Source organism: Chrysoperla carnea, chromosome 4 (genome assembly GCF_905475395.1).
Source record: "Chrysoperla carnea chromosome 4, inChrCarn1.1, whole genome shotgun sequence".
Lineage (NCBI taxonomy): Eukaryota > Metazoa > Arthropoda > Insecta > Neuroptera > Chrysopidae > Chrysoperla > Chrysoperla carnea.
Genome location: NC_058340.1, coordinates 54,984,429 through 55,002,701, shown reverse-complemented (window position 1 = coordinate 55,002,701; position 18,273 = coordinate 54,984,429). Strand labels below are relative to the sequence as shown.

The window sequence follows — 18,273 nt, the reverse complement described above, 5'->3', positions numbered from 1 at the left end:
TCATCTATCCGCGATTACCAGTTATAAAGTAGAGTGAGCTTATCATTATGAGGTTGAAAACCTAGATCAAGTTTAATGTCTGCGTAAGATGTGCGCGCCTACATTTTTATCTTTCGAGTTTCAAGTATATCAACTTAAAACAGCACCCTGTCCGTTGAAAAAAAAATTTGTCTCATACATATAGTACCTATATCTAATAAAGGATTAAAAGTTTTTCCATTTGTATTGTTACGTGAAAATGAATATAAAAGTATTTGAAATCGATATCTATTAATTTGTATTATCCGTAACTATATTTTAATTGCGGGTCTTTTTAAAGGGGTATATAAAAAAAATATCAAAATGAATAAAAATACTTAACAAATTTTTGGCCCACTCTGAATAAATTAAATATTAAAAGTTAAAGTGAAGTTTACTCAAGTCCAAAGGCCTCTATAAAAATACGCTACTTATGCAATTCATTCAGCACAAACAACTTTTATTGAGATAAAAACACACCGATCATAACAGATCAAAGTCCAAACAACGTTTAAATTATTCTAATTAGAACAGATTAAACATGGCGAGTTTACGGCAAACTTTAACTAAATTTAACGGATTTCCAAAATTAGTTTTTGAAACTTTTCCGCGCGCATATAGTGGAGCAGCAAGTAAGGATTTAGTAAATGTTGCTGTCAATGAAAAATCTGGTGTTGCTACATTAACCTTGCAAAGATTACCTGTCAATTCGTTAAACTTAGAATTTATTCAAGCCATCAATCAAAGTTTAACCGAATTAAGTAAATCAAAATGCCGTGGTGTTATTTTAACTTCGGTATGTTAAAAAAAACAGCAATAATTAAAACAAATTATGTTTGACATACTTTTATTTTTAGGCGTCTCCAAAAGTATTTTCTGCCGGTTTAGATATTACAGAGATGTTTCAACCGAAATTGGATAGAGCAAAAGAATTTTGGAGTTCATTACAAGATTTATGGTTAAATTTATATGGATCAACTCTCCCAACTGCGGCTGCTATTGTGGTAAATTTTCATGACTTTTCCAGTAGAATTTGAATTCCTTAACATTTCCAGTAATGTGATCACCATAATGATATTTTTATATTTTATGTAAGATAATTAAGCAATTTTTTATTTCAGGGCCATGCACCTGCCGGCGGCTGTCTGTTATCAATGTCTTGTGAATATCGTGTAATGGCACCAAATTGTACAATTGGTCTAAACGAAACTCAATTGGGTTTAATTGCTCCACCATGGTTTAGTGATACAATGTTAAATACAATTGGTTCACGTCAAACTGAAGCTGCTTTAACAGCTGGTCGATTATTTACGACAGCTGAAGCGTTACAAATTGGTTTAATTGATGAAATTGGTAACAGTCGCGAAGAAATTATTAGCAAGTGTGAAAAATTCTTTGAACGTTTTAAGCGAATTTCACCACAAGCAAGATACCTATCGAAATTAGCTACACGTGCTAAGGCTTTGGAGGTATAAACTTTTTTTTCCATTTACAAATAATTCAGTAAGATAAATCGGTTTTATAAAATGAATTTGAAGAAAATGGTTTTCATAAGGATTAAATTTCTTTTTATGAGGATCAACTTTAAATTAAAAGTGTTATTCTATCTCTTACCGTTTAGGGTCTAAATTGGCTATTAAAGAAACCCGAAGAACTAGGTCCAATCTGATGTCAGAACATGATGCCCCCATCAAACTCTACAATTTTTGTTGGGGTCTTTTTTTTTGATGGCGACATATTCAGATGCATAGATTCAAATGAACCATCCTGTATATGAACATCTATAGAGCGAAATAAATCAAATAAATATGAAACCTTTATAGAGGGAATAAAATGAGCCAAACTCTAATTGGACTCTTTTTTCATACATCTTGAGAGATAGAAGCCAAATGATTGATTTTAGGCTTTTTTTCCTCCATAAATATTTCGCAAATTAATCTATTTTTAAAACTTTCTGTCTGGAGAATAATGTAGTCATTTTATTTTTAAACTAGAAAAATAATAAATTTCAATTATCAATTAATGATTTATTTTTAGGATCTTCGTACTAATCGACAAAAAGACTTGGATTTATTCATTAAAACTATTACTGATCCAATAACACAAAAAATTCTTGGAATGTATTTACAGTCATTAAAAAAATAAAAACTTGAAAGCTTTTATTTACATTTAACAGTATTGTTAAACATTTAAATATAAACGTATATTGATATTAATAAATTTTTAACGATGGATTTTAATTTTATTTTCACAATTTTAAACAAAAATCACGTTTCAATTTCATTTTGTGAACCTTACTATTTATCCGTCATGATCCTCATCATCTTCTTTTATTTTTTTATCTGTAGTCAACATATCATATACCGAGCTTTCTTCCTCTTTAACTTTTACTTCTCCGCTTGCTGCAGCCACTGATAGAACCGGTTCATCATATAAATCATCGAATTCCGATTTTTGTGAATCTAAAAATTTATTGATTTCCAAAACTTGTGCTCGATCACGTATCATTTCATCTCTGTTTAAAATTCCAACCAAAAATTAATAAAATTAATTGTGTACGACGTTTTAGAATCTAATGTTTTTTAAGGTTTTCTATCGTCGATCATTGTACTAATAGACTCATTTTCCATAAATCTATTAAAAAAAACTAAAAAATTACCTGGCTAAATTCGTGACAAGATTAGAAAGCCATTCATTTGCTCTAGTAACAAGTCGATCTTCTCGATTATCAATTTGTAAATTATGATAATCATGGGAGCCTGCGCAACATTGTTGAACATTTTCTTTGTCACTAAATAACTTTTCTAATTCTTTAGAAATGACTTTAGTATTCTCCTCTTCTTCTATATTAATCAGTTGTTGACTACTTGAGCCAGTATTATATTGATTCATAATGTTCAGAGCCAATTCGTATGATTCTTCCATCCATTCCTTTTCTAATATTCGTAATTCAGTAAAATGTGAACTAACTAGTTCCAAAAAAGCATTTAACATGTCTGTTATCACAATGGAAAAGTTTTCATTTACTTCCTAAACAGACAAAAAATAAATATAGATAAAACTTAATAAAAACCCGGTTTTTCGTTATTCTAATAAATAGAAAAGAGAATGGGTTTGACATTTTACAAAATAGGATGTTCGTCAACCGATAAATAAAAAATTTTCAACTTTCAGTGTGTCGAAAGACGAATATTCTGTTTAGATGTAATTAAAAATTTTCGGAGCCCCTCGAAAGAAATCCTTCCATGTTTCAGAATTTTCCCAGTAAAATGGTTTTGTGTTCACCATAATTAATGCACCATAGTGAAGAATAAATTGTGGAAATGTGACTTTATTAATATTATAGTACCAAAATAGAAACAATTTCAGACCATGCAAATCCCCAATTTATATGAGAAAATTTACATACTTCTAATTGAGCATTGATTGTAATTTCACATTTCATTAGTTGCATCCATGTATCATTTATAAGTGTATTGAATTCATTACGGGTATTTTTAGCACCATCATGAAAATCTTCCATTAACCGTTCAAAATCTGAAGTATCCGGTTCTGCCTCATCATCTTCGACCATATCGTATAATCGAAACATATCCTCAGTTAAAATTAATTTTTTATCGACGAATTTTTCTATGATACTACGAATACATACATAATGAATATCATTAAAATTTAAAAAATTAAAACACATTATTTTAGTGCGATTTTAATACGAGCACTTCAAATAACATTATAGACTATTCGATGGTGTTTGAATTACTATGCAAAATTCTACATAATTTGTCGGAGAGCCAATCTCATAATGAATGATACCAACGGAGAAGGTTAACGACAAATGTAGGCTCGGGTAGTAAAAAAAAGATCCGCAAAATTTCTGCGGATTGGAGTTATTGGAGTTCGTGAAATGAATGAATAATGAATGTTAGAATAATCCGCGTCTGGTCCACAGTTTGAGTTCGCGACCACATTATAAATCCGTGTTGGCCATAAGAAACAGTACATAAAATAAAAATGTAAGAGACAATTATAGTTGGGTATGCAATCGTCCTTACTCTTGACTTTGTATTTGATTCCGAGATTTTTCAGCATCCACACATTTCAAAAATTGCTGTATTTCATTTTGTCTCTCTAGATACATTTGTTGTCCCACATCAAACAGCCGTTTCGTCACATCACAGAAATTTTGTTTATACCTAAAAAAAAATATTAATTTTATTTGGTACATATTATGAGAAACTTTTCAATGTTAAATTAATAATTAATGGTGGTTGGAGTTTTTCATGGTTGGAGTATTCTGAAAGCTACTAAACAAAGTCTCAACAAAAATATAATTACTTTTCATATTTTTCTCTCAGTTCGGATTGTTCTGGGATGCTTAAAAGAAGTTGTCCATCTATATCTCCGTCAAACATTTTATCAAATAGAGCACTAGTTCCTAAAAATTCAACAAAACTTTCAGCATGTAATGCTTCTTCAGCAGCTTCAGCTTTTAAGCGTTCACGTTCAGCATACTTTATTTTTTCAGATTCCAGTACATGTTCAATATCAGCCCTATTTGAAAATATTACAATTTTATTCAAGGAGTTCGGTGTATATATTATTTTATTTATGCATTTATTTTTTTAAACCGTATACTTACGCGTATTTTTCTCTTGCAGCCTCTTTCTCTTCAATTAAAATCATTTTATACTCGTTGTAAATAATATTTGGCAAATATGCCGCAACCCATTCACGAAAATCTGGCACCTGCTTACAGCATGGATTTCCAGCAAAATTGATTGAACGTAAATCCTCAAATTGACGAAGATAAAGTACCTAAAATAAAATTATAATCAAAAGCTTTACTTTTGAGCTAGTCCAAATTATTTAAAGATTAATAAGTACATTTTCTATACTCTCAATTTTATTATTTCCAATGCTAAATATTATTAGCTTTTCTAGACTCGATAAATTTTCAAGAACGCTTATTGAATTTCCGTAGAGCGTTAAAATTTCTATTTTTGTTAATGTATTCAAATTTTCTATGACCGTAATTTTATTAAATGATAGATCCAATTCCTTTAAATTTACTAATGCTTCTAAACCTTCAATTTTCTCAATAATATTATGCGATAAACTTAATTTCGTTAAGCCGGTTAACATCCAAAGATGATCGATTTTTAAAATGTCTAACAATAGAAAAAAATTAATTAGTTGAATTATAATAAAAATAGAAATTATTAACTAGTCCAACTTAGAAATTCAAGGCGAATGATTTCAACTTCATCCCACGGTATTCCTTCTTCGCGTGTCAGACGTCCAGCTTCTCCTTTCGGTGCATGATCATCAATAACTTTTTTCAATAAAATTAAGTCAATAACACCGATTTCTAAATCGGCGTGAATTATTTTATCACTCATTAATTAAAAATCAAACTTAAGAACATTTCAATAAAAAAAAATGTTTATATATTCATTTAGAAGTTACTATGGAAACTTTTTATCTATTATGACAGCAATTTTTTGGCGCTAGAATGTAAATTGTAAAATAAAGAGACAATAATTTTAAAAAATATGATTGAAAAAAGCCGTTATTATAATTTTTATTGTTTAAATTTTTAAATAAACTTAATTTTTTTATTTGTTTGTTTATTTTATTTTGTTTATTTAAGTTTAATAAGTTGCAAGCACACGCAAGTTACCAACATAAAATTATGATTTTACAATATCTACAGACTTATAAAGACAAGACTGATAAATATGTTTTTTTCTTAAATCTTTACCCTCCATATTTTCTCATAAGATCTTCGTAAATAGACGGTAAAGCTAAGGAGAAACATCTTATATAAGTCATTTAGGCCCCAAGCCACATTTTGCAGGATATTCATCTGCCCATAGCCATATCAATTTTTATTATACGTATTTTTTCATATTTTAACACAATTCATTAATCTTGATCTTTTACTGAGTATAAACTTTGAAGCACTCTGCAATTTGGAAAAAAAACATTACCGGATCTAAATTCTCTGGATCTTTTTTTATATAAAACTGTTACATTCAATATTTTCTGAGATTTCAATTTTTTTTCGGAGAGTCTCTATTGATTGACCTTCGTAGGAATATTTAAATTTCTTAAGCATGTAGCTATTAATAAATATATTAGTATTATTAGTATTTGTAAATAAATGAGTAAATATCAGATAATTGTAAATATATTAAAACAACATTCTTTTCCACATTTAATAACTATATTAATTGAATAAATTATAGATTTTTTTTCAAATACAAGTTTTATAAAAATTGTTTGTTACCAAAGTAAATGCTTTTAGGGTTCCGTACTTGAACTGAATTCCTAAATAAATGACTATATATATAATCATGGAATTTGGATAAAGATAACTTCCATACTATGAATGCTAGAGATAAGCAGAACTATCTCTGTGTATAAATAAGGATGGCGTTACTGTAGAAAAAGTGTAACTTTTAAAAGTAGTACTCAAAGTAATAAGAGTTAGATAAAGAACAGCTTGTTTCTGCTCTTAAACAGAGACAAATATACATATGCATATACATATTCGTTTTCTCGATGAAAACAATAGATTTTTATCAGGAATTTTATAAATTTTCATTATAATAAAACACTATTGAACTTGATTTTATGAAGGTGTTAATTGTAATAAAACACAAAGCAATGTTAAATATCATTGCAAATATTGATAAGAATTATCATGAATTTATAATAGCTTTTATTTTGCAAAATTCCCACTACTATTTAACTTAGAATGTTTTATTGTTAAATAAATATCTTTTCGTTCCAATATCTCAGTAATAAATTATTTTAGGACATGCGTTTATATCAAATTTTTGCTTATTCATAAAACTGGTGCTACGGTACCCTAGATGTGCAAGTTCAACTCGCGCTTAGCCGATTTTTTAAATTAATTTTTTTTTGTAAAAGTTCGGTAATAGTTTTAAGCTATATTTAATGACATTATGACTTCAGTTTCAAAAGTTGCTCTGATATCTATTGAAATTGCTTTACGATATCGACCTCCGTTTAGGAATTCGATTTATTTATTAAAAACACATGCATCGAATAGTTATAAATGGATTTTTGCATTTTTTGGGAAAAAATTTTGTGTAACTTTTTTAAGGGGTTAAACCTAAACAAGTCAATTTTTTTTTTAATACGATTAATTTTGTTGCGGAGCATCTTCTTCAATAGTTTCCGTTTCTAGTCATCTGATTATTCTGATTATAAAATTCCTGATATTCTGATGGAATGTGAACACTCACTTTCTTTATAAGAGGCAAGGCTACATCTTCTTTTCCACGCGGCTTAATAGCTTGAAGACAGATGTGACATTATTATCAATAAACTAGTCTCACTTGGACATACACTGGTTTCTGGGAGTCATAATGAAATTGACTAAACAAAGGTATATTGAAGTTAATCTTTTTGTCTCTAGGGACTTTTTCCCTAGAGATTGGATGACCAGGCTGTTTTTACACTACCAAGTTTTATAATCTATAATTTGTATCAGTTGTTACTTTGTACACAGAAAACTTGTTTGTGCTGGTACTTTGAGTTATTATTTCTTCATATTGTTTAGGCAAGTAGAAACGATCATGTCTTCTTCGGTAAAACTCATTCAACCAAAAGCTGACGATAGTAAATGATTTCCTGGACGGGAATATGCGGCAAGGGTAGTTCTGCATGTAATATCTATGCATATTGCCCCACATTGCGTATGTTATGGTAAGGGCACATGTCCTGGACTAATGTGCTTCCCAAAATAAACGCAGAAAATGACAGTGGCATATTTCAAAGAATATTAATTGGATTAGAGCCGTTCTCGGTGAAAACACGCATCTCTTAACGTAAAGTCGCATACTTAATTCGATTTGAAAACATGTGGATTAGTTCCCTATCCAAATAATCGATCCAAATAAAAACAATTAGGTATAAGAGATCCTTGGTTCGAACTCCAGTTGAGCCAACTTTTTTATATTCATTATTTTTTAGTTTCAAATTGTTTTATAATAAAAATAATAAATAATCATTTTATAATTAAATAAAATGTTGTAAAAATAATTCTTAATATAACAAAAATGTTATTGAGTAAACGACTCAAAAACAAAATATAGTGACTTTCTCAAGTGCCAAATCTGCGTATCTATTGTTTTCACAATAGAGATTATAATGTGTGGTGTTTACATCAGATTTTTTAGTTTAATTTCCCTTGATCTTACATTTCTATTCAAGTTCAAGACTGGACATATAATTATAAATGTTGAAATAATCGCCACTGTGTTTTTTTTTTGTTGTTTAGTATTAATTTGAAAAGTTGCATATAATTGAGCTGTGAGTAATAATATAGAGTGGGAGCCTTCAGCCTACTCCGTACAAGTGACATCTATTTTTTTTTCTAACGTGCTGTCTGTCTGCATCGCTGTTTATTGTGTTTGCTTTTGTAAACATACTAATCTCTATAATTTCTAATAACACAGGTATTAAATTACAGTCTCGATAAAAGTGTTTTTATAATACGATTTTGTATATTAAAAATATGTTTTATAATTTTAGTTAATGTGAGGTTTTAATAACAAAAGATTATTCCAAAAAAAATATACCATCGAAAAAATATTCAACTCCAATAAACGTTGTAGATTATTTTTATTACAAGTGAATTTACAGAATAACATAAAAGTGAATGTTTGACGTTTATATTGTCAAGTGAAAATTAAATATTTGTTATATATTCAGAAAATATGTCGTTTTTTGGTGTACCCGGTTTAGGAGGAAATCCTTTTTCAACTCCTGTTGGACAACGAATTGGTAAATATCCCAAATTTTATTAACTCATATTTAAATACCCCTTTGTGCTCGTTTGTTTTTTTTTTATTTTGACGTGTTGACTCATAAATCACGAGCCTTAAAATTTGTCCATGTTAACATTGAAAATTACAACATTTTTCTTTATAATATAATTTAGCTTAATAAGAATATTATTACGTCATGCTCTGGAAATTTATTTATTAAATTTATGATTTACATCTTTTTAAATATGCTAAGAAAGCAGAGAAAGTATTTATAATATTATCGTTTATTTTTATTTAATGCTTTTATTATCCTGTTATTATTTACACTTTCTACTAAAATTCTTATAAGTATTCTATATAAGAAGCTATGACTAAGCTAAATTAGTTCACATATTTAGCTTATAGTTTGGAAAATCTTTGAAATATTATGAAAAATTATTTGGAAATATTAGCATTTAAAATTTGCGTATCTGACTTATCTACGTATTTTATCTTTAGACTGATTTTCTGGGATTTACGATTTACCAAATTTTATATTTATACTACATTGATACAGATAAGGGCTGATATGATAAAAACTAATGGTGAAAAATTTTTAGAAAAATGAAAACGTTCTTCAAAGTCGAACATTATATCTCTTGCAATTTGTTAATGATTGATTACAAAATTGTATTACCATTACCATAAAGAGATTCGATATATGATTCTTGGAAAATGTGTATTTTTTTAGACTTTTTTTTTGTATATTCAAAATATATTGAAATATTAGAATTTGTTCTTGATTTGTTTTATTCCATGCACCCCTATAGTCAGTAACATATGCGTCATAAAATCAAAAAAATAATTGAGTGAAAATGATAGTAGAACGTGATGGAAGGTCGACAGATTAATAAATTTTTTATTATCTTCAGAGCATCCAGCACAAAATGTATTTAAAAAAAATAGATTGTCGATGTATGATGGGGTGCTGGCTTTCTGGAGATTGCTTACTAATCGAGCACCCAGTTCGTCCAAATGTAACGAATTATTTACTAATACCTTTCTATTTAGCAATAGAAAAAGTTTTTCAGGGAATAAATATAAATTGTTTATTACTGTTCTAAATATTCACAAAAAACTTTCTCGAAGAACGATATGTTTAGCTTAATATCGGAAACGGCAAATCCGATTTCGAATGAACTTTCACATTTTATTTTCGTTGACTGAGTTTAGCCAAAGTTTAACATCTCCCTTAGATTTTTTGAGGGGTGGGTTGCAAATTTATACAGGCTTGTTCAATAAGATATACACACTTGTATGATAATAGATAATTTTTAAATTTTTTGTTGATTAAATTTTCGACTGCCTGTGGAAGAGAGAAAGTAGGAATCAAGTTTGTCTTTAGCTGTTATTTCTTTTCTTTCTGCTAAACTCAGTAGTGACTATATTTAGTCTGTAACGATAAAAATTATAAACTACTATCATATAAGTGGTATTATTTTATTGAACAACCCTGTATAGTATAACCGCATATTATATAAATATGTTGTGAGAAAAACATGTGTGATTAATTACAATACTCAGATTTTATGGTTTTATAACATGAATACATTTTCATTGGAGATTTTTCATTCGGGATTTCAATAGGAAAGGATTTTAGAATTTTGCAAAAATATCTCTTAATTAAATGTTTAACATGAAATTTTCTTTTACAAGATGGAACTTTGATTGTCTCTTCTAATTTTAGTTGTTTCAAAAAATGATGCCTTAGTTTAACGACAGCTTTTGAATTTTTCAATTGAATTGTTTTATATAGACAAATAGCCAAAAATTACACTATAATTAATTTTCAATGTTCTAATAGCAAAATTATGCTTTTTTAGAAATAGCCACAGATGAAAATCTTCCGTCCGAAAACTGGGAATTAAATATGGAAATATGTGATCTAATAAATAATACAGATGAAGGACCACGGGATGCTGTGAAGGCGATACGTAAACGATTACAACAGAATGCAGGGAAAAATTATACAGTTGTAATGTACACTTTAACAGTATTAGAAACATGTGTGAAGAATTGTGGAAAACGTTTTCATGTGTTGGTTTGCAGCAAGGATTTTGTTCAAGATTTAGTAAGTTTTATTTCATTTATTTTAAGATATCAAGGCTCACAAACAGTTTCCCCAAACGAATAAAAAACATGAACTCATATTGGGGAATGAATTGTGATTGATTTTATACATATAATATTGTCCATTTTATGTCACCCTTTTTAATATGTAGTGTTTCTTTAAAAATATATTTACATAGAAGGTACACACAAAAGATTTTTCTGCATCGTTTACCCGACCGTCACTCTAACACAAACCGTTCATATATTAGGGTGGTGAAATCCCTAAAATTGTTTGTACGAACTATAGGTACCCGCAGGATGTAATTATTGATAGAAAACCAAAGCATTAATGAGATAACGTGATCAATTGACTAAGGCACCGGGGCCAATTTTTATACAACTTTCTTCGTTATTGATTGTTTTTTAAAAAAGCCGTAGATAATCGAATTTGTATACGAAGGGCTTGGAAGAGATTGAATATTTTATGGTACCAATTTTGTGTAGAAGGAAAGATTAGTTAAGACTATTCCTGACGTAACTAACATCAATTATTGAGATTTCTTAAAATAAGAATAATTCTAAAATAGAAACTGAAAATGCTTGACAAAATTTTCGCATAGGTTAGCCACTTAACCATTAATTTGAATTGAATTTTAAGAAGAGTCTATAATCTTACTTAGGATGATTTCTGTTTCAAGTTTGTCTCACTTTCGTATGAAGGGAAATCAGATCCAGTTTTCGTATAAAAAAATTGTTATTTTTCAATGTAAACGTGAATCAAAATTATCGAAGTGGGGTCCATAAGTTGGAAATGTCGGTCTAATAAGACCGATGCAATTTTTTCATCACTTAGACCAATAATTAATTAATTCTATAACTGTATTTTTTAAATTATAATTTGTTGATTTTTAAATATTCTGGTGAAGTTAAAGAAGAAATATCAAATTTTAAGATCTCCTCTTTACCTTCCAATACATTCAAATCTCTACGAATTCGTGGACCAGTTAAATAACATGATAAATTAATACCATAAACTCTTTGTCTATGATCAAGCGGTTGTATATGGTCGACCCAAAAATTAAATTATATTGTCATAACTCACCAAACATATTGAGGATGACGACACCTGTATTAAATATATTATTTAAAAAAAAAATTTGTTTGATTCTAGGTAAAATTAATTGGACCTAAGAATGATCCACCAACAGTTGTGCAAGAAAAGGTGTTATCTTTAATACAATCATGGGCTGATGCATTTGCTGGACAACCAGAATTATCAGGTGTGGTAGCTGTTGTTTGTGATTTGCGTGCAAAAGGGATTGAATTTCCACCGACAGATTTGGATACAATGGCACCAATACATACTCCACATAGGGTATGTACAATTACCTAAATAAAAGTCAATCATATTTTTACTAAATCTATGGTATAATTTTAGACTGTGACTGAACCATGTGCAGAAGTAGTTCCTCCAGCTTCACAAATACCTAACGCTGCAGGGGATTCAATTGCTGTAAATCCTAATGTACCCGTACCAGTGCCAATTAACGCGCCTCTTGCCCCTGAACAAATTGGTAAACTACAAAGTGAATTAGATGTTGTTCAAAACAATATGGCTGTATTATCAGAAATGCTCTCAGAACTAACACCTGGAAAAGAAGATTCAAGTGATTTAGAACTATTGCAGGTGAAATTTATTTTAATGGAATTTCGAAAATATCCAAAAGTTCGAATGGTTTCTAATTTGTATAACTATTTTATGTTATTTCTGAAAATTAAAAATATATTTTTTATATAATTTTTGTATTCTCGATTAATACTTTATTATCGATTAATACTTTAGCCTCCAGTTTTAATTAAAATTCTAAAAAAGCTTTTATGGTGATTAACTTTTCGTAATATCAGCTGTATTTTATAGATTTTTGGAACGTAAAGATCTTGGTGAATATTTCAATCTATTGGATTGTAGTGATTTTCGCTATTTAACAAATCTTTCCACGAAAACAGCATAACTGATTTTAAAATATTTAGAAATTTCAATTAGGTCACAAAATTTGAAGTCGAATTCAACGTAAGATATTTTCGAAAATCCTACTGCTATTCCTAACAAAAAGTATGCATTATCTAAATTTATTTTACCATTTGTTTATTTATATTTAGGAGTTACATTCCACTTGTAAAGCTATGCAAATACGTTTGGTTGAGTTAATTGGAAAATTGGCAAATGATGAACTTACAGCTGAATTGTTACGAATAAATGATGAAATGAACAATATATTTTTACGTTATGCAAGATACGAAAAGAATCGTGAAGCTGGAAATCGAAATACACCATCTGCATTACTTGGTGCAGCCTTGGGTGTTGCATCTCCAACAAAAATAGAAGATGCCCAGGAATCTTTAATTGATTTAAGTGATGGACCAAGTACAGCATCTAATCTTGAAGATGAATTTGCTGCATTAAGTATGTTCTTCAATTGTTTAATTTCATTTATAAATATCTCGACTCTACCGTTAGCTAAGTCATGGCCAATTGATATTGTTTAAAAAAAATCTCTTTAGGTTAGTTAATCTATTGGAATTTCTAGCTAAGAGATACTATCTAGCGATTAAATTAAAAAATAACAAGTGAAAATAAACATTTGACTGAGTTAATTGTTGAAATATCCTATATAGACAGTGTTTAATATCAGTGCTTTTCTAATTAAGTAAGTTTAAAAAAACATAAAGATTCATGTAGGATAAAAAGCCATTTTTAATTTTACCCCTTTGTAAATTGATCCTTTTGATCCCTATATGAGAAGTCGAAATTTGTATATTAAATCTTGTTTGAAACATTTGTTTGGGAATTACCTATTTGATTATTAAATTTTTTTTTTCAAAATTTTATTTCTAGGTGTGCGAAATGGAAGTAAAGATCTTAAATTATCCCAAATTGCCAGTGTACCAGCGCAAAAAGGTCCAATTGAAAAAGATGATGAATTTGATATGTTTGCACAGTCACGTAATGTAACATATGAATCATCTAAAACAGGGTAAGAAGTTACAATTTTTATTATTATTAATATTTTTAAAAGCTTACTCCCGTATACGTTTTCTCTTAAAATATAATGCTTTTTAATGCAGAAACTATTAATTGAAGAAGCTTTTTATTTTAAATTGAAAGCTATTTTTTATTTTATTTTTAGTGGAAGTACATACAAGGATAATTTAGAACCAGATCAAGTAAGTGGTGGTTTAAGTAGTCTTGCAAATACACGAACACAACCTCCTACTGTTGTAAGCATTTTTATTTATTTATTTATTTTTTAACTTTTGTTGATTTATTATGTGGGTTTATTATTTTATATGCGTATGAAAATATTTTTTTTAAAATGGCAGTTCTCAATTTATTAAATTGAATTACCATCACAATAATTATAGTAATAGTCAAGTTTTGTCCATACTAAATTTGGATCAATTGGAATTTCACTATTTTGGGTCGAGTGCGAGTGTCCTCCATACACAGTAGTGCAAATATATGGTATTCACTCAGATGTAAAAATCACCTAGCAAAAGTTAACCTTCAAGGCTTGTATGAGAGTGTATGTAAAATGACGATTTAAGCAAAATCATATACACATTTTCGTTCCAATTTTATTTGAACGAATGTTAAATAATAGGAAGGGTCGTAAATCTAATTAAAAGTAATAGAGCGTATGATGATAACAGGAAAAGGTTCACCATTTTCTCTATTCTACCTTGGAGAGGGCTCAAAAGTATATGAATTTTGACTGGATAGAGGAAAAAATTCCGAGGATTCTGCGTTATTTACATATCAAAAAATATGTTTTTTATTTTTTGAAACAATCATTTACGCTCAACGTAAGTCTCGAAATTTTTTCTCATTCTAGTCAACAATGAAATTTTGTTAGTCCCTTCCGAGACAGAAGTGGAAAAATGACGCACTTTAGTAAGCTACTATTTTACGGTCTATAATAAAAATAATTCTTGGAGTACAGCTACTAATCTTATATATTTAACGAGCAATTCGGGGGCAACAAATTGATCTAGCTAGGTTTCGATTTACAAAAAAATAATAATAACGAGGAAAGCTTGGTCAACCAGGTACTTGTTATTAATTGTTGCAAAGCCATAATATTTAATTGAAGAAATATTCAATAAAGATGGCGAATAATTCAAAATCTAAATTTAAAAGTCTGCACATTCCTCGACTGATCAAAATGCCTAAAAATAATTTCATATGCATTTTATTTAATTACTTTCTATGTTATATTATTTATATTATATTATTTAAACAAATTTTTATTACTGCTTCTCAAATTGCATGCTTTAGCTCTTGTAATTAGCATTAAATGTAATTTTTTGTTTGCGTGATACATGTGAAGCCGGGGAGAGAGAGGGATTTCGACGAAATGGCTGCATGGTTGGAAAATACAGTAAGTAATTGCGTTTAATTCTATATTGATCAATTGTTTTTAGTCGAAGAGTTTTATATTTCCAATCCTTGTCCGTCTAGTGTTTGTTTATTTTTTTTTTCATTTAGTGTTAAACGTGAATAATTTTATTAAAGAAAACTTAGAAAGTAATCGTTGCGTTTATTAATTGGTTGCATGAAAGAAAGTTCTTTTTGTCTGGGTTAAGTGATACTAAACAGAAAAATTGAAATAATATTCAATTTTATAGTCGTCTTAAGTACGCTTATGGCATATATTTCATACCAGCATTTCTCAAACATTAAGTCGCAACTAAAAATAATATTGTGTTAAATTTTCAAATCACCGCGAAAAACGCTTGTTTATACAACAGTTTCTATTTTCGCCCTATTGGTCATTGAAAGCTTACAAATGGGAACTAGTTTCTTTCCTATATTTAATATAAATCATTTAGCGGTGTGCTGGCCCAATTTCCAATGGGAAATCTAATTAAAATATATGCTCGTTTAGCAATATCAAAATTGATGTATTATATAACAATTTTATGCTAATTCAGATTTGATGGGAAAAGTGGTATTTTGTTGAAAAGTATTAATGTCTTATGTCCTAGAAAGTATTGACAGTCTAAACAGCCCCTATAGTTCATAAATTTAGAAAATTACACGTTAATTCCCAATGTTGGACAAATAGTAGTTTGCGGGACTAGTGAGATTTGTTTGATGAGTTGTGAATATTATATAAGTTAATGCTTAGGCTGCGTTATTGCGAGTTCGCGTGTAATATTAACATACAAGTCGATGGACGGGTGTAACATCTTACACCAGTACTTATTTAACGCAGTATAAACAGATAAACAGATTAGATTATTAGACACTTATCGTTTATTTTAATATTGATTATATTAATTTCCTGGCATAATTTATCCTTGCTCGTATACACTTTAAAATACAAATATCATAAAGCCCAATCAAAATGAGTTTTGTTCTTTTTTGGATTCTATCTCACTGTGGCTTTCATAAGCTTTTGCGTGTTGTAAACACTTACAGCTTTATAAGCAAACAGTAAAAATTGGGAGCAATTTTTCAGTCTAGTTCAAATCAATTCTTATTATTATTCAAATTAAGATAAGCATTTCTTATTATAATAACCAACCAAATGTTTTTTTTTTTACATTGATCTCTATTTATGGACGATGGATACTGTGGTACGAAACTAATACCTCTAGATAAAGACATTAAAAAGTGTATGTACCGAATAAGCATTCCATATTTTCCTGTATAATTAGAACGGAGAGTGACTGTCACTGAGGGTTGGTCAGTACAATATCCTGTGACCCGGTACCCTTTGTGTAGTCGTAAACTTTTTTCCAAATTTTGAATTAACTTTATTTATCATTATTATGAAACATTGGCCATGATTAATTCTAATTATATATTTTAAAATTTTCTCTAATTATCCATATTTAGAGATCAGTGTATTCATTTCAACGCTCTTACTAAAATCAAATTTAAATTTAAAGCCCGGAGCACGAGAAAACATTCCAGAAGAAAGTGTAACAAGTAGTGAGTTTGAACGATTTTTGGCTGAACGTGCTGCTGCCGCTGAAGCATTACCAACAAATCCAAATCAACCATCACCAAATCGGCAACCTCAACAGCGGCGTACAAAAGACGATGATGCTAACTTATTTGCACTTTGAAAAAATTAAAAAGTCAAAAATTAAAGAATATAACAGGTTATAAAAAAAACATACAAACTTAATTATACTTTACAAAAAAAGAAAAACAGAGAAAGAAAAAGCATAAAAAAAAGATTACTATTTTAACAATATTAGTTATTATTTTTAGTATTTGCTAAGTACATATTTGTTATTGTAAACTTGTTATTTTTATCAATATTTTTTAATTATATATATTATACAAAAAATATACGTATTTATAACCTCAAAATGAAAAACATAAATATATTTTAATTGTCGTATATCTAACATATAATATTGTTTGAAAAGTTTATCAAAGTTAGACCCAGATCGTAGAGTTAACAATTCCATGAAAATTGTATATTTCGTGAATGATAATCTTTTTCAATGTCATTATTGCTTAGTTGAGGAGCTGGTGGGCACGATATTCTTTTTGCTTTAAATTTTAGGCACGCATTGAAGATAATTCCTTTTTTAAGTCTTACAAAATAATTTTTAACCGTTTTCTTCACTAATAATGAAGAAAGCGAGTATTTTTTCTTACACAACGTATTCAATGCGCTGCATTTTCTTATTTAATACACTTAGGCTTGTTTTCTATGGGTTTATCTAATACCTGATCTAAGGCCAGCTTAGGCGAGCTATAACTTCGACAATAAAATTAACTGTGTTTAATAGATTGTATACATTGCATCAGGATTATAAATTTTTAGAAAAAAGATTTTGGGAAATATTGCAAAGATTATTGAGGAAAAAAACTTTTAAAGAAAAGGGTTGAGTTATCACGAGTTGACTTTTGATATCTCGCAATATAACAGGGAGATATGCAAATGATTGGCGCTTTATTAAACTGAAAAGCATTAGTTTTTTTATATTTTGTGATGCCCGATATAAATAACGGCTGTGTTTAGCCGATAAAAGCGAAGGAAGAAAAGCAAAGTAGTCTGAATAATGTTTTATTTTTAATTTGTTTACTTCTAAAATAATTGTTATTTTATTTAAAAATCTTATATCTAAATTATCACCAGCTCCCTAACTGTATATTGACATGAATTTCCAATGCCATTGGATAGTTATGTAATTGAAGTTACCTTCATTATTTAAATATTTTATTTAATTTTCTACTATTAAATATGATCGGCAATGGCGTAATTAATTTCAACAAAATTCTTGCATTTTTTTTAAACAGACTAAAAAGTAGCCACAATCGAAAATAATTATTTTGATC

The 18,273-nt window shown here is 28.8% G+C and overlaps 3 protein-coding genes across 4 annotated transcripts; 2 read left to right on the top strand and 1 right to left on the bottom strand.

Annotated features, from left to right (window-relative positions):
- The first annotated feature begins 468 nt into the window (after positions 1 to 468).
- LOC123297997 (enoyl-CoA delta isomerase 1, mitochondrial-like) lies at positions 469 to 2,175 on the top strand. The gene is made up of 4 exons (XM_044879847.1): positions 469 to 814; positions 876 to 1,022; positions 1,140 to 1,487; positions 2,056 to 2,175. The coding sequence occupies exons 1-4, from the start codon at positions 560 to 562 to the stop codon at positions 2,161 to 2,163; spliced, it is 858 nt and encodes a 285-aa protein (XP_044735782.1). The 5' UTR covers positions 469 to 559; the 3' UTR covers positions 2,164 to 2,175.
- A 124-nt stretch (positions 2,176 to 2,299) lies between these two features.
- LOC123298128 (dynein regulatory complex subunit 3-like) lies at positions 2,300 to 5,432 on the bottom strand. Its single transcript, XM_044880037.1, has 8 exons — positions 5,252 to 5,432; positions 4,903 to 5,186; positions 4,658 to 4,833; positions 4,354 to 4,569; positions 4,071 to 4,211; positions 3,428 to 3,656; positions 2,678 to 3,048; positions 2,300 to 2,533 (listed from the first exon to the last, which is right to left on the bottom strand). Exons 1-8 carry the CDS (start codon positions 5,415 to 5,417, stop codon positions 2,320 to 2,322), a joined length of 1,797 nt encoding a protein of 598 aa, XP_044735972.1. The 5' UTR covers positions 5,418 to 5,432; the 3' UTR covers positions 2,300 to 2,319.
- Positions 5,433 to 8,634: 3,202 nt separating this feature from the next.
- LOC123297432 (TOM1-like protein 2) lies at positions 8,635 to 17,102 on the top strand. 2 transcript variants are annotated; one of them, XM_044879090.1, is made up of 9 exons: positions 8,636 to 8,835; positions 10,682 to 10,929; positions 12,082 to 12,285; positions 12,349 to 12,597; positions 13,071 to 13,374; positions 13,807 to 13,945; positions 14,099 to 14,189; positions 15,299 to 15,349; positions 16,866 to 17,102. In XM_044879090.1, exons 1-9 carry the CDS (start codon positions 8,769 to 8,771, stop codon positions 17,043 to 17,045), a joined length of 1,533 nt encoding a protein of 510 aa, XP_044735025.1. In that variant the 5' UTR covers positions 8,636 to 8,768; the 3' UTR covers positions 17,046 to 17,102. The 2 variants fall into 2 exon arrangements, with proteins under 2 accessions (XP_044735026.1, XP_044735025.1); XM_044879091.1 differs by lacking the exon at positions 15,299 to 15,349 and having other exon boundaries at positions 8,635 to 8,835.
- The last annotated feature ends 1,171 nt before the right edge of the window (positions 17,103 to 18,273 follow it).